The 14,522-nt window shown below is 44.2% G+C and overlaps 1 protein-coding gene across 7 annotated transcripts in view; it reads right to left on the reverse strand.

Annotated features, from left to right (window-relative positions):
• Positions 1-14,522, reverse strand: part of FRY (FRY microtubule binding protein) — a 1,191,674-nt gene that overhangs the window by 296,348 nt on the left and 880,804 nt on the right. For all 7 annotated transcript variants that reach the window (XM_069639765.1, XM_069639761.1, XM_069639760.1 and 4 more), the window contains exons 42-44: positions 12,402-12,589; positions 5,181-5,275; positions 349-956 (exon numbers count right to left, since the gene is read on the reverse strand). In XM_069639765.1, the coding sequence (XP_069495866.1) occupies positions 349-956; positions 5,181-5,275; positions 12,402-12,589 (891 nt within the window). The remainder of the gene's footprint in view (positions 1-348; positions 957-5,180; positions 5,276-12,401; positions 12,590-14,522) is intronic.

Raw genomic sequence — 14,522 nt, forward strand, 5'->3', positions numbered from 1 at the left:
AATGGACAGGGGACTAAAACACCAGAAAAGCCAAAATGATGTTGGTTTCTTGTTGAAGAATTACAGGTTTTGACTTGAATAAACTCTTTGTAGGAGAACCGTTTCCTGTGTTGTGATGAGAGCCTCATCTGTCATAACATATGCATTGCAGACTTACGTCCCAAGCTACATCGCGAAACCATTTCAGTTTTAAGAGCCACTTATTTACAATTCTTCAAAGGCTGGGGATGTGTTATCTCGACGCATTTTTCATAACGGGCACGTTTGCGACAGGCATAATTTATTAAAAATAAGTAAAAGGGTTGCATGTTTAATTGGCAGTTGAAAATAATGCATAAGTGGCATTACCTATGGCTTGCGAAGCATCCACCATGGATATCCGTGACACTGGGGTCAGGGTGCTGAACAGCTGGAGGGTCAGGTCAGTAGTAGTCAGAGATGTGAACCCTTTCAGCAGCAGCTGCTGCAACCCAGAAAAGTCGGTCCACTTCAGCTGAGTCTGCAACTTCTCGAGCTTTTCTCGGTTTTCCGTTTTGTCCAGCGGTAAGTGGGACAGCAGTTTATTCAGCAACCGTAACGCCATTAAATACTCAAACTCGAAATCCGACTCCATCAATGCCACCGCAACCCAGAAAATGGTAGCTAGCAGGTTGGTTGGATTGTTAACATGCGACGGGTCGGTGAGGCTGTCTTTCAGGCAGGAAGAGCTGCGTGTTTTTGAGGCCACGCCTTGTTGTGTGCATGCCTGAATCCTGTCGAGTGTGGCACTGCGCGGTGGATCAGATGCTTTGTCCACAACACCAAACTTCTTTGGCACAGAGAAACTCCTTTGGTGCCTGCTACGTTCTGCGGTGGCCGTGCTGCCACCCATGATGCCAGCGTTGACATTCAGTTGGCCAGTGCTCTTCCGGTTTGCTGTCTGTTTGGTCCCTGGTATTAAGTCAGGTGAAGACGACCTGAGAAAATAGAGATTTTGCTGAGTTAATCAAACTGATAAAATAATGAGTGATAAGATTTCACAGTATCATTGCGTGTCTTCCATAGTACCCAAAGGTCAATAGACTATACACGTTTGACTAACACCCGTCCTAGAGTCCTTTACTACATATCTCCTAATGTTAAAAAATAATATTCAAGTACTTTATTACTGTTAGTAAGGACATATCCTTGTTGGGTATGGGTAGTTGGACAAATAAAAATTACTAACTAAAATGTATTATAATCCAATGCACGATATATGTTCATTTTCTGACCAGGGGCCGTCTTTTTAAAGGTTTTGCTAAAGTTTCTATACCGTGCTTGTATCAATTGTATCGTTTTTGTACTAAATGAATGATTCAGAACGAAGATACGAGGAAAAGAATTAAAGCATGAAAAGGAATCCTGTTTTTCCAATGCACCGTGTTGTAGCAAGTTATGTTCAAGAAAACATTAAATCACCAATTAATGCTTAGAAAAAAGGTTATACTTCCACATCCATTTTGATCCAATAGCAATTACTCTCTTCACAGAGGACAATCGCCTCTCTCGTTGGGTATTCAGTAAACCATGGTTTAAGGGGAGCTCGCTGCTTGGTATAGTCTCCCTTAGCCCCCTACAAGATGATCCATATTAACAATAATAAGTAGTAAAGCTCAGAAAGGATGAATACAAATGAAGAATACATCAGGGGTGCTGGTTATAGCAGCGCAGCCTAAACCATCAATAAAACAGATTAAATGAATGTCACTTTGACCCTATTTTCTGCTTGCATACACATTTCTACATACTGAAATCCAAGGGCAGGATGGAAGAAGTCGTAAAAACGTATTAAACAGAAGTGATGACCCATGCAACACACAAAGAGCACTCATGCAAGTACCACATCCCTGCTTATTTTTTGATGGTGAACGAGGAAACTTGCTTGCTGAATTTATTCTTCTACAGTTGGGCCCGTCAGGATAACTTGGATTAGTATGTGCATGGCTTTTCTGGCATGGCACACACAAACACCTCAAAGGGATAGGGAGAATTTAGGGAGGAAATGTGATACTTTTCAAAGGAGGCAGAGCGACTATGCTGGAGCCGGATGTTGTACGTGGCAGTGTTAGATTCTCAGAATAGAAACCAGTCAAATCTGTCCAGGTGGCTGAGAACGGCAGGCCCAATCACCAACTCCTCCAAATGAACTACCAGCCGCCATGGAACTATATATCAGAAATCCGTTGGCTGCCCCATACAGCATGCAATCATATTTCAGCCCAATCAGGATCAAGATTTTGGAACAGAGTTCTCTTTTGAGTTCTTTGCTTTATGTTGGTTATAATATTAATGAACTGGTCAAAATCTAGTGGCTCACCCGTTTCTAATCCTACCTTGAAGAAGGAACTGGCTCGGTGGAATCGATGCTGGGAAAGTGTAAATTCACATTTTTAGGTATAGCCTCACCAGTGATATAACAACGGCTTGAAATTCTAACGTTGACTTGATAACTGCACTTCTATGGAAATAGTTTGGCTTCTGAGATAAAATACTCTTTGTTACTGCACCTTACTTACCAATAAAGTTTCCATGTGTTCGGGTAGCACCAGATTGAACAATGGTTGTGGTGAAACATGGAAGAGATGAGAGATGCAGGGGCAGCATCAGCAGGAGAAAACCCTGGCACAGAAGATGGATGCTTTGGAACAGATATTACAAGACTCCACTGATTGCAGGCGCGCTGGTGGCAAACTTCCTTGATGCCAGACAGTATCCAAAAGGGATCGCAAGCAACAACACAAGATGGCGCAAGCAGAGTGAAGATAACGTCTGGAACGCAACAAACGCATGCCAGGGAATCCAGGGAACAGTTACTGAGCAGTCTGCACATTGGAAGTGACAAGATGCCATCCTTCTCGCAATGTCGGACTAGTGATGTTCCGGGAAGGTGTTACTCCTCGTTTCTATTACTTTTGCTTGCTGGTTTACCTGGTTCCAGTGTGGATACACCTTCCCAATGCATTCCCAGTTCCGCTGCATTTTTTACTTGCTAGTGACCGAATTCCATTTCCATATCATGTTCAAGTGTCTCCTCAAGTATTGCAGGCATCCGGAGGGAGTGGTGGGGCGATACCTTATTCCGTTTCGGAATACAGCCATCATCTTTCATGAGGGAAACATCCTTAGGCCATTACAATCATCTTGCACTGAAAAAGGTCTCTGCATTTACGACTAAAGAGCAAACTACATATGTTTGTGTTCTAGCTTTGCTATCAGAGGCAGCATTGAAATGGATTGAATCAGAGTGCGTGAAAGTTAAGGAAGAGGCCAGATGTGTGTTCGTACAAACGTAGACACAACAGGCTACTCTGCAGGTGAGATTTTAAAGATAATTCAGGGTGGCATTTAGGTCCGTATAAAGTTATAGCAAGAACTCGCTGTAAACTGTATAATGTTCTTTAAACGTGCAGTGTTATGATACTAATTATTTGTCAACTACTGTGGACCTCCCCTATGAATACTATCTTGCTTCAGAGTCCAACCCTCTTTAAATCCTCAACAATAAACAGGACATGGGGGAATGTTCCTCATAATAGGACAATTAAAAAAATACACAATGGTAGTGACATCGGGGAATGCATATCTGCAAGGAAAACTGGTGGAAAATCCAAACCTCGGCTGTGAGGCACCGAGTATTTTTGCTTTTTCTACCTGGCGGATAAAACGACGAGTGTTGTTCTCTTATATAGCTATAAGCAGCAGCACCAAAGTGTTTATGGCAATTCGATGGACATTTCAAAAAGTAGCACCAGTGTATGCATCTTTCAGAAAGCAATAACTTTAATGCCATGCATTTAGCCACATAAATGTACCACAGAATTTCCCAAGATGTATGAAGATGATTTTTATTCGAAATGCAACTTGATTGACTACAATTTGTCTCATAAAGTGTGGATGGTTCCTACTGCCAGATGCACATCGTTAACTGCCACCTAGCCTCAAACGGAGGAGAATTATAGAACACAATTCTGGAAATCCCCGGCAAAAGAGCATAATTAATGAATGGCCATCTAAGCATAGTCTGCCTCATGTTTGATTCCTCCTAGATGATACTGTGCAAAGAGTTGTCTGAACAAAAACTGTTATAGTACTGTTTGATTAGACACCAAAGAGCACTTGCAAAAATCAAACTGACAATCCTAGGTAGAAAGGATAGTTTAAGACGTGGTGTAACCATGTCCTTAGTATATTTGTATTTTTGTTTTATTTGTAACGCACACCGTCAGGCCCGGAGGCATCAGGGCGCAACTTTAGACATGGTTACATAATGAACATACATATAATCAAACTTTATATACAGTGCAAAGTATTCAGAGTATACAGCAATATACATCATTTACAGAGTAGAGATTAGAGCAGGCGCTTACTGGGACAGGGCTCCCAGGTACATAAGAGATCCGAGTTTCAAGGCTTTCGTTTTGGACTTGAAGGCACTGAAGCATTCTTCTGATCTGATGGTGAGGGGGAGGGCATTCCACAGCTTAGAGGCTAGGACGGGGAAGCTTGATCCACCCGCTTTTTGTAGTTAGAACCTAGGGATGGTTAAACAGTGGGTCTGGGCGGTTCTTTGAGGGCAGGTAGGCGCGTGGCGGGATAGCTGGTTGCAGAGATACGGGGGAGCTTGGTTGGCTAGGCATTTGTGGGTAAGGCCTAAGGCTTTCAGTGAAATTCTCTGTTTGACAGGTAGCCAATGTAGATCTGATCTGGATTCCGAGATGTGGTGGTTTCTCGGAATGTTTAGAGCCGCTCTAATGGCGTTGTTCTGGGAGATTTGCAATTTGTTCAGATTCTCTTGGCTGGTTCCTAGGTAGAGGAACTCAGATGCTGAAACCCTGTGCGGTCATTAACACAGGTTACTGCAATGACCATTTGGCACTTTGACTGTAGCTTTCAGAATCCATCATTGAAACTTCAGATTTATTCAATTGGGGTGACAACACATTCAGGTAAATTAAGAACAACAGGCCCAAGCTGCCCAGCTCTATTGGATACTGCAAGACTGCTATCCCCTCCCATTGCTGTGCTTTGCATTTCTTGTGTTTGGCTGTGGTAACTAATCATGTATGCCATTGCATTCATGTTTAGCAGCTAACTTTCCCTTTAATCCAGGTTAACAGAAAACCACAACGCTGCATTGCGTTTCTTAACACGTATCTTACCTGGATAAAACTGCCAGCAAATCGCTGTTCTTCAAGCAGTCTGACAAATTGTCCACAGCCGCTTCCAAGGTCAGGAGGGCTTCCATGACATAACCCTGGTAAATGTGTAAAGACCGTCAACTTAGCAAGACATTTCATCAAGTTGAAGGCATGGGTCAGTGGCTAAAATCACAACTTAAACCCACAGCTTATACATACAATACATGCAGTGCCTTGTAAGCTGGCTTGAGAATTATATACAATAGAAGGCATCATGTAATAAGCATTCAAGACTCCAAACCAAGTAAGGATAAAGCTGGAGATCAAACCACATGGGGTCTATAGTGTGCAAAAAGACACCACATGCAATTCACCTCGTGGGCCCGGTGTGCTGTGAAATGTCATATTTCTGTGTTGTAAGAATGGACATGGGACTGTACAATTGCTAGCTAACGCTTACTGTCTTGTTGTACTTAACCCTTGAATGTTTACGTTTCATATCATTGCTTGCACATGGATCTACTGGCTGCTGTGATGTTGACAATGGTATATGGCCTACCTCCACACCTGGGGCCAGCCCTACAGATAAGGGATGGATCAGCCAATTTTACTCAATGTAAATGGGCAAATACTCCCCCAAAATAAAAATCAGGAGTAAAAATATTCCCCACAAAAAATAAGAAACAGACATTTAGGACCTTGGGCCCCTGCTTTGAGCCAAACAACTCCATGCATATGTTGGGACCCGTAGTGCAGGCAGTAACACAGGACAAAAACTATTATTACTGCCTGATCCAAAGAGATAAACATGCATGTTTCAATGCGCATGAATAAATAGGTGCAAATGAATAATTATTACAAAAACATTAGCGTTTTCTAGTTAAAATTTTAACTAGCCTGTTAAATACTCCTGTTGGGAACTGGACTTTATTTTGTACTCCCTAAAAAGTCATTCTACTCCCAACTTTCAAAAATACCTGAGGTATCCTCAGTTATAAGGTGAGCAACAGATAACAGGAGCCACTCTAGAACAGGATAAGTACAAAAGGAATGCTTATTTACTAACTTGTAGTTTCACGTATAGCGTAGAAGAGGGAGAGTGGCATCTAAGCATCCTTGTGGTTTCTCTGTCGCTCTCCAAGTCCCCATCTGCCATTCCAGTATCCCCCAGCACACCATGTTCCACCTACATCATACCATGAGGCCCCACAGCACAAACATACTATACAGAGCACTACAGTACTCCCATTTGAAACTCTTATCTAGAGCACTGCCTGGGGCTCCTCTAAACTTCTACTAGTTGCTAGTCTAGCCATTGAATGTGGACTGGCTGTTGAGTTTTGCTGAGCCAGGGATCTTCTCTGCAAGGATCAAGTGAGTGTTGCATTACAAAAAGATTCCTGGTGCAAAATTACACAGAATCATCTCATTACCTTGCTCCAGAACTGCGACTGGCACACTTATGGAGCAAGTTAATAACACATCTTGGAATTCTGGAGTAACGGGGCGTTAGGTAGCATTTCCATCTTGTGCGATATTCTCCTCACCTAGTGAGTCCCCCAGCAATTATTGCTGGACTATTGCTTTTTTCATACTCTGGGTGAGTGGTAATCTTGTTCCTCACTCACCCATTCTTGTTTTGTACACCCCTTTTTGGGTTTATTTTTATGGAGTCTACACTTTCCTCCATCTTTTCCCAAGGCATCTATTTCCTATTGTAGCACACAGCTCCTTATGTGCAGTGTTACTGGAAGCTCCTTGAGCTTCCCTCTTTGCTTTTATTTTAATTCCTTGCGAGAACTACTGTTCCCAAGGATAGGATGGTACTTTTTATCCTAGCTACCTACACCTTTCTTGTGAGACCAGCAACCTCACCTTATGTGGACAGCTGAGGGGACACGTCTCCTTTTCACTTCTCCTGTAACTTTTTTGTTGCAGTAACCAATCCATCTGAGTGGCTGGTGGCAATGGATACTTTTTCTACCCCTTTTGTGAAACTTTCAATGCAGGCTGCATTCGCAGCTGCGTTAAGAGACACATGGGGCACCATTGATCCAAAATGGTTCCGGTCTTCTTTTTTCGCTAACTCACAATGGTTTGTTCTTTCTTTGTCCTTCTCCTGCCATGCTGGGTGGGGGGAGGTCCTGGTTTGTCATTTGTCTTAGCTGGGATCCCCTTGTGAAACCCAGCCGAAGGTGCCAGTGTGTTTGGGAGGACAGGAAACTGGGAGGACTCCACAGGTCTTTTGTCCTCCAGTGTCAGTGCTTAGATCCAGTTCTAACTGGGAAACGGGCTGTCTTGAAAGAACAGCTCCCACCTCAAGTTTGAAAGTCATCATGCATGTTGAATGGCTGGGTTTCTGCATAAATGAGTCGATAAACTTTATGCTATAGCCAGAGTCGACCACTGGAAGATTGTTTCCGAAGAGAAGCAGGACATCTGCAGCATCCTCCAGATACTGCCAGAGCCATCTGAGTGACAGCTGTTGCTCCGATCTGGACGACTACCTCCCTTAGACTGGTGCGACCAACCAGTCTGTAGATGACCTGCATTTCGGGCCATCATGTGACCAGTGTGTAGTGCATCACCTTCCGAAGATGGAACCCTCCCAAAACTTTGGTGGACTCCTTCCAGACCTCCAGAGGTAAGAGTCCACTCCTTGAAGTCCCCCCATCAGATGGCTGAGCCGAGAAAGCAAGCTGAATCGACTGGGCAGTAACCGTTCTTCACTGGTGCTTTGAAAAGGGCACCAAAACCATAGAACCGTGAAGAATCCTTTGCTGAGAGCCTCTCCACTTGACTGCTGCTGAGAGATCCATTTAGTGTCCCTTCTTCAGTCTAACTGACCATAATCCGGTGACTGGGTCTTCTGCTGCTGCATCGTGAGGGTGTTGTGCTGTATCCTCTTTTTCACGCTTAAGGTACTGTGAGACTCTTGGAAGAACGGATCTAGATTTGGTTTACTGCTTCTGTGTTGCTGGAGTGCTGATTTGTGTGTTTGGGAGATTGCCCATACACGTTCGCCCAGGCCTAACGCCTGTGCGCCTGTAGGCAGCCTTCTCCGAACACCCTGAACCTTTTTCCCCAACAAAGAAAGTGTACTTACTTGCTAAAAGTCTTCTTCTGGAACTCTTGACTCTTTCAGCTGGTGCCTTACTTATTTGACTCCGAGACTCTCATACCTAGATGGGGATGAACTACTAAGGACTAAGGCCTCTGTGAATGTAATGCAAGTCTTACCTGCTCTGTGTTGGTTTTGATTCATTCATTCTTTCCTGATACCAGTGATTCCAGGTATTAATTTCCAAGTGCTTTATTTACCTTGAATTGTTTAAGGCTATTTTACAAGTGCGTACAAGGCTATTTTACTTACCAGGATTTTCATTTTATGATTGTTGGTTGGTGAATACTTTTGCTAACTTAAATAAACTCTTTCCCTTTCCTGCATTCCAACGTAAGGTTTACCATTGAATGGAGTTCAAACTGCAAATGTCCTATTGTATGTATGTATGTATGTATAGGTTTCCATTACCTGAATTGAAAAGTGAATTTAACATTGCCTAGTATATTTAATAAATAATATTTATATATAACTACAAGAGTGTAAGTGCCCTCTTGACTGTTTGTGTGTTCAAATGTCTTTGTACTCTACTACAGCCCTTCTCCATTCTACAATAAGCCTGGCTGCTTAGCCATAGCTACCAAACCTTTTGGGTAGTTCAGGCCTATTCTAAGGGCTGGAGCCCTGTACACTGAAAGGTGAGTCTTCTATAGTCCTACCATAGGTGGGATTTAGCAAAATTCCCTAACATGGTGCCATGATGTTCCACAGTGCCGGTGCTGCACACGTCTGGTAAAAGGCAAGAAGGGGTGGCTGCGAGATGGACAGGTGTATGGACAGCATGACCATCTCGCCTTGATGCCTCTGGCCCGACACTGAGAACGTAGTCACAGCGTGGGTGAGCTGTGGAGGTTTTCTTTCATCAGCACAGTTGCTGACTGAGGCATGAGAGCCGTACTGGAAGCATTGTGCCTAGAGGAGGTTGAGGGCAAAGGCACATCTTATCTCGAGGTGCCAAGAATAAGCCATGGACTGTTAGGTTGTCCACGCATGTTCCGTGTAATGACATGTCGCGGGCAGTAACAGTGATTAGGCCGCGACAGAAATATAGGGAAGGGACTTTTAGAAACTACATGCCACTCTTAACTTGCCTGCTGAAGTCCATGAGTTTCCGCGAACAGGACACGGCCCCTCTGTGGAGCAACACAGTTGGTAGCTTGCAAAAAGGGCCGAGTGCTGTGCACAGAGGAAGTGAATACACCGACGGCTGAAGTGGTTTACGGACAGCCAAGCAAGCCACAGAAATCAAGTGTCTGGCAGCGACAGCAAGCACATTATACTGTGCACCAGCAACTGAGTAAGCAAAGCTAGAGCAGACGCAGGAGTCATGACCCCCATCTTCCCGTCCACCTGCCGCACCCTCACGCCCAGCTATTAATGGGATAGATTTCCTTTAAAATAAAGGTCTCTTCTTTTGTGAATGGCAGAAATGTCAAATGTTGCCAGTACACGACTTATGAGATGGTGTATGCAACAGACAAACATTGGCTATAAAAGATAATTACACGTTGAGCAATAAGAAAGCCCACATCTTGGTTTGCATGCAGAAGCCATACTTAGCTATCCATTTCGGCCTATTAGCGGTTCTCGTAGTTCCCACAAGCGGGTAAGTTATGTGGCATCATGTGGAAAGAAAGTAGACCTCAGAACGCACTGGTTTGTAAACCAAGGAAAAAAACAAGCGTAAACCGTGCCTTTATTTCTATAGGAGCGGCTTCAGCTGCACAGCTTTTGTGGTATTTAAATTCAACACACCAAAGAGACATTCGGGGCAATCATGTCTGTTACCCATCATCATGGTCGGTTCCTACAAGTGTGCCAAATTAAAACAAAAACACACGTGTTAAAGCATAGTGAGGCATTGATCTGTCATGTGAAATACAGACGTGTGTTATGCACTGAGGCCCTTCTTGGATTGTGCACCTTTTAAACCCTGCACATCTGCTTGGCTTATTTAAAGAGTTATTGACCCTCGGGTGTTGCTGCTGCCCACCCCACAGGCGATGTATGTTTCTTGCAGACAGCGCAATGGCTCATTTGCCATTGTTCTTGAGTTTAAAATCCCCTGACATATGAAGTTGGATACAGAGAACTTCAGAGTGCGCAGGGAGTGTCGAAGTGCAAGCACATTTTAATACATGCCAAGGCTGTTAATACTGGGTTAATGCCTACCTGGGGGTGCAGGCACCGCAGAATGAAATAAGAAGTGTAAAAGGTGGTAAATTCAGGGGAAAGTCGACATGCTGCGGGGAATATAATGCAATGCTTAATCACTCAAAAGTGCTTTACGTCCCCGGACAGCAAACACGCAGGTTTTTGTTGCAGACATCTAGAAATGTTTCAGACACCACCCGCTTGCCTCATATAGGGGAACCACCTGCTGCATGTTGGGAAGATTTGGTGGTCGCTGCTGGCGGCAGCCTTTGGGATATGAACTTTCCAATGCTGCCTAGGTATTGAAAATGATGTTCGTGTGGGGAACGCTAAAGTCAGTGGTGAAAGGGCAATTTTAAAGGATGTTCCTTTTGCAAGCCGTGCTTCCACCAACAGGCCTCGTCAGGCAGCATTGCACCTCTTTCTGTTCTTAGACCAGGGGTCTCCAAGTCGGGCATTCTAGTCTAGAGCCTCAAGTACACCACGTTTTCAGGAAGATCAGTGACCATGTAAATATAACAACTGGCGAGATTCTCGCTCTGCATTCCAATACATTTTTATTCGAAAACCATCCAGCAGATTTGGCTTGAGGACTCGGCTTGGAGACCACTGGATTAGGTCCATACCTGATGCATTGACACTTATTTATACTTTGTGCCCATTGATTTTCAGTAAATCCCCAGGCCCCCTCTGCAAGAAGGTTCGCTCACTAATTTTATAAAAGGTACAATATTCTATGTTTTCTCTTCATTGGCTCCTTAGGGTGTATGTTGGACCCTTCTTTCTTCAGGCTGTTTCTTGGGCTTCAAGGGGATAAGGCATACAAGTGCGACTCTAAAAGCAGCAACTGGGCCAGAAAAGGAACAATGAAGGGAAGGCATAACTCGAATAGCAATTGAGAATGGAATTGAGAATTCTTGCAAGTGTCGATCACTGGGGAATTAACAATTTCCGCTGACACAATATTCCGGTTGCCAAAAATGTCTTGAGGTGTACAATAGCAGCATATGCTCTGGAGCCACACAATACTGGAAAAGAATAACAAGTTGTGTGTGTAGAAAAGCGCGATACATTATTGTCATCGCGGAGAGTAAAGCCATCCAAAAGAATGAGTTGGCCACGTTCCAGAGAGTCAAGTGCATCTTCCATGGTGCATCAATGTTCTATGATTGGGACGAAGCAAAACGCCAGAAAATAACTCGAGATGTGATGCTGGGAAGGTCACAGTATCAAGCTGTGGAGGCCGGGAATGTGGGTGCGCAGTGAGGCTCTTGCTTAGTGAAAGGTGGAACAACCCTCTCCCCGCAGATAAAAGAGTTGTCCTTTAGTTTAGACATACGGAAGTAGTACTGGGATGTGTTGATTGTACCAAGGCTCTGGAGATATACCACTTGGTAGAGACACATGGTGATGTATCATATTTAACCAAGTGCTTGCAAAGCGTGTCATAGACTGCAGCCAGTCAACGGCCCAGATTAAAGCCATTTCTGGGCTTAATCGGCATTGGAACCACTGATCTTTTTGAAATCTACAAATAGGTTTTGTGATTTTCCAGATTGAAATACACAATCTTACTAAAACAGTGTATGACGAGCAAATCCCCAAGATTTGCTTCTTGCGCGAGGGCCGCTAATGTTTTTCCACCATCTTTTACTAACCCCAGGCGCCCCAGGTTTTAATCTGCTCCAAATTACTGACTCTGCATTTAGCTGCATTAAATGTTGATTGCCAACCCTCTGACCCTTCAGAGTATCTAAGTAGCACCTATCATTTAAATCAATTCAAATTCACCATTGTGTTGTATAGCACCTACGTTTGGACAAATAATCGATTTAGTACATGTAAAGTTTTAATTGTGTGATTCTTTCAGTCAATAAATAAACGTGATCATGGACAATACACTGGAACAGACACCTACCTCTAAAATGCTCAGAAGTAACTAGAAACATGATCCAGAGTACAAATACCTGAATCTCATCGCCATGTTCTCCAATAACTTCCACCAATCTTGAGACTAGGTCAGACAACGCATGAGCAGAAAGGGGTTGCTTGAGTGCCCTCAATATTTGGAAGGATCGACCTGCATAATGCCTTGAAGAACTTGCAAGCGCTGTTTGCAAAGCAACTTCACTGAGGTGCTGCTCCAAATGGAAACCTACCAAGGAAAAAGAACATGCATTACTATAAGAATACATAGCAATGAGCTGGCAAAGTAAAAATCCTAAAAGATGCCAGTATGAAACAGTAATTGCATGTGCCACTGCTCTGTGGGCCCAAGTATTAGATGTAAAAAATAGAGAAACTCATCGTGCACAGAAGCGCACCTTCCAAATATTTACCAGTCCCAACAAATCGCTATAAAGAGGTCAGCGGACCAACCACATTTTGAATAATGCCATAGACTACTGCCAAAGTAGCTTTACAGGACTTGAAAACTTGGGCATATCTGCAGGCTCAGGAAATTGGCAATACCAATAGGGAAACACTACATTGCTTTCCCCTCCTCTTAGCTGCCTGTCTGGCTCTTATACCCCCCGCCAGTGCCCACCAGGCCACTTGGGACTGAAGTGACTGAGATCGAATTTACGTTTCATTCAGAGGTGCTAAATTATGGGAGGTGTTAAGTCTTCTTGTTTATTATTATAAGGGGGATGGGCGCGAGGGTAGGACGCTGGCATATGCAGGGAGCATTTTGATGTGCCACTGTGAACATATTGGACGGTCCCTCTCGTGGTTCAGACCGGGGACAAATTACGGACTTGGTACTAGAGCACCCCTTCCCTCATTGCCCTCTGAGGTTGCCCACAGCTAGAAATGGTGCTCACCATCCACTGCTGTGAACATGCGTGCCAGCTTCCTGTCCCTACACCTTTCAGTGTTATGAACGTGACATACCCGTTGTGAAGGCATGTACTTCTATTGCGCTTAGCACTGCAGAAAAATGCATGCAACCGCCAAGGGGTTAATGATATCAAATAAATACATCATTCTGTATCAAGAAAATAGATTTATTTTAGTGCTTACGGATGTCAATAGCCAGCATTATATTTTTATTTTATTTATTTTTTACATTTGTATAGCGCACAAACAGCCCTTGGACATGGAGGCGCGGTTACTTTTATACAGTTTTTGTCGGGTTACAGGCTTTTGCATTCATACAGTAGCAGGTCGTGATTAGATCTACATTTGCAGGTCATACATATTTAAGAGAGCAGATAGGTAGGTACGTGCAGGGTTATTCTAGTGAATTCTCCTCATACGCAAGAGAAATCTGCCAGTGGTTCGCCCGTCACCTGCAGCCAATCCCCATCTCGCCGGCGCGAGTCACCAGCGTATTAGCCATGCCGAGAGACATGAAGGCAGCACCCGGCATGCTTAACCTAACTAACTGCTGTAGCAACCGTTTCTACACCACTCTGCTAACGTTCATCTGGAACAAAGCGAACAAAGAGCAAGGGAGAAGGGTCGAGGCAGTGCGAGCAGGTTTCATGAGGGAAGCAAACCACATAGAGATGCAGGACAATGTTGGCTTTTTGTCTGGTGACACAGGTACGCACGCACACACACACACACAGGACACTGGCACGATGAAAGGCAGGTGCTGTACCAGGTGGCCCAGCCAGGTGTGCCAGACAGAAACTGGAACAAATTAAACGTCATGTCACAGGGAATCTTTGGTATTCACACAAGCGAATGTCTGCCTGGGAAGAGGGGGCTTAGGGCAATGCTTTCCATTGAGTACTGTGCTGATCGCATAAACGCACAACGTGTCCACTTGAAACGGAGCTTGGCAACCATTATCTCTTATAGTAGAGTATCAAAGCATGTCACAGGTAGGACATTGCAAATGGAAATCAGATTACAAAGCAGATACCAGGGGCAGGGCAGCCTCAATATTCAAGGGGCTAGCAGGCTTGAAACACATGTTTACAGAGGAACATGAGAGAAATCGACGATGGACGAAACGTTCATGGCGCAGCCTTTGCACTCAGGGCCGGCCTTAGCCGTGTATGCGCCCAGGGCGAAACTAAATGTGGCGCCGATTCCCCTTCCCCGCCCTCGTGAAGGTGTGGCGGAGGAGGTTCCAA

The sequence above is a fragment of the Ambystoma mexicanum genome, chromosome 7q (assembly GCF_040938575.1).
Source record: "Ambystoma mexicanum isolate Mex_15411 chromosome 7q, UKY_AmexF1_1, whole genome shotgun sequence".
Classification (NCBI taxonomy): domain Eukaryota; kingdom Metazoa; phylum Chordata; class Amphibia; order Caudata; family Ambystomatidae; genus Ambystoma; species Ambystoma mexicanum.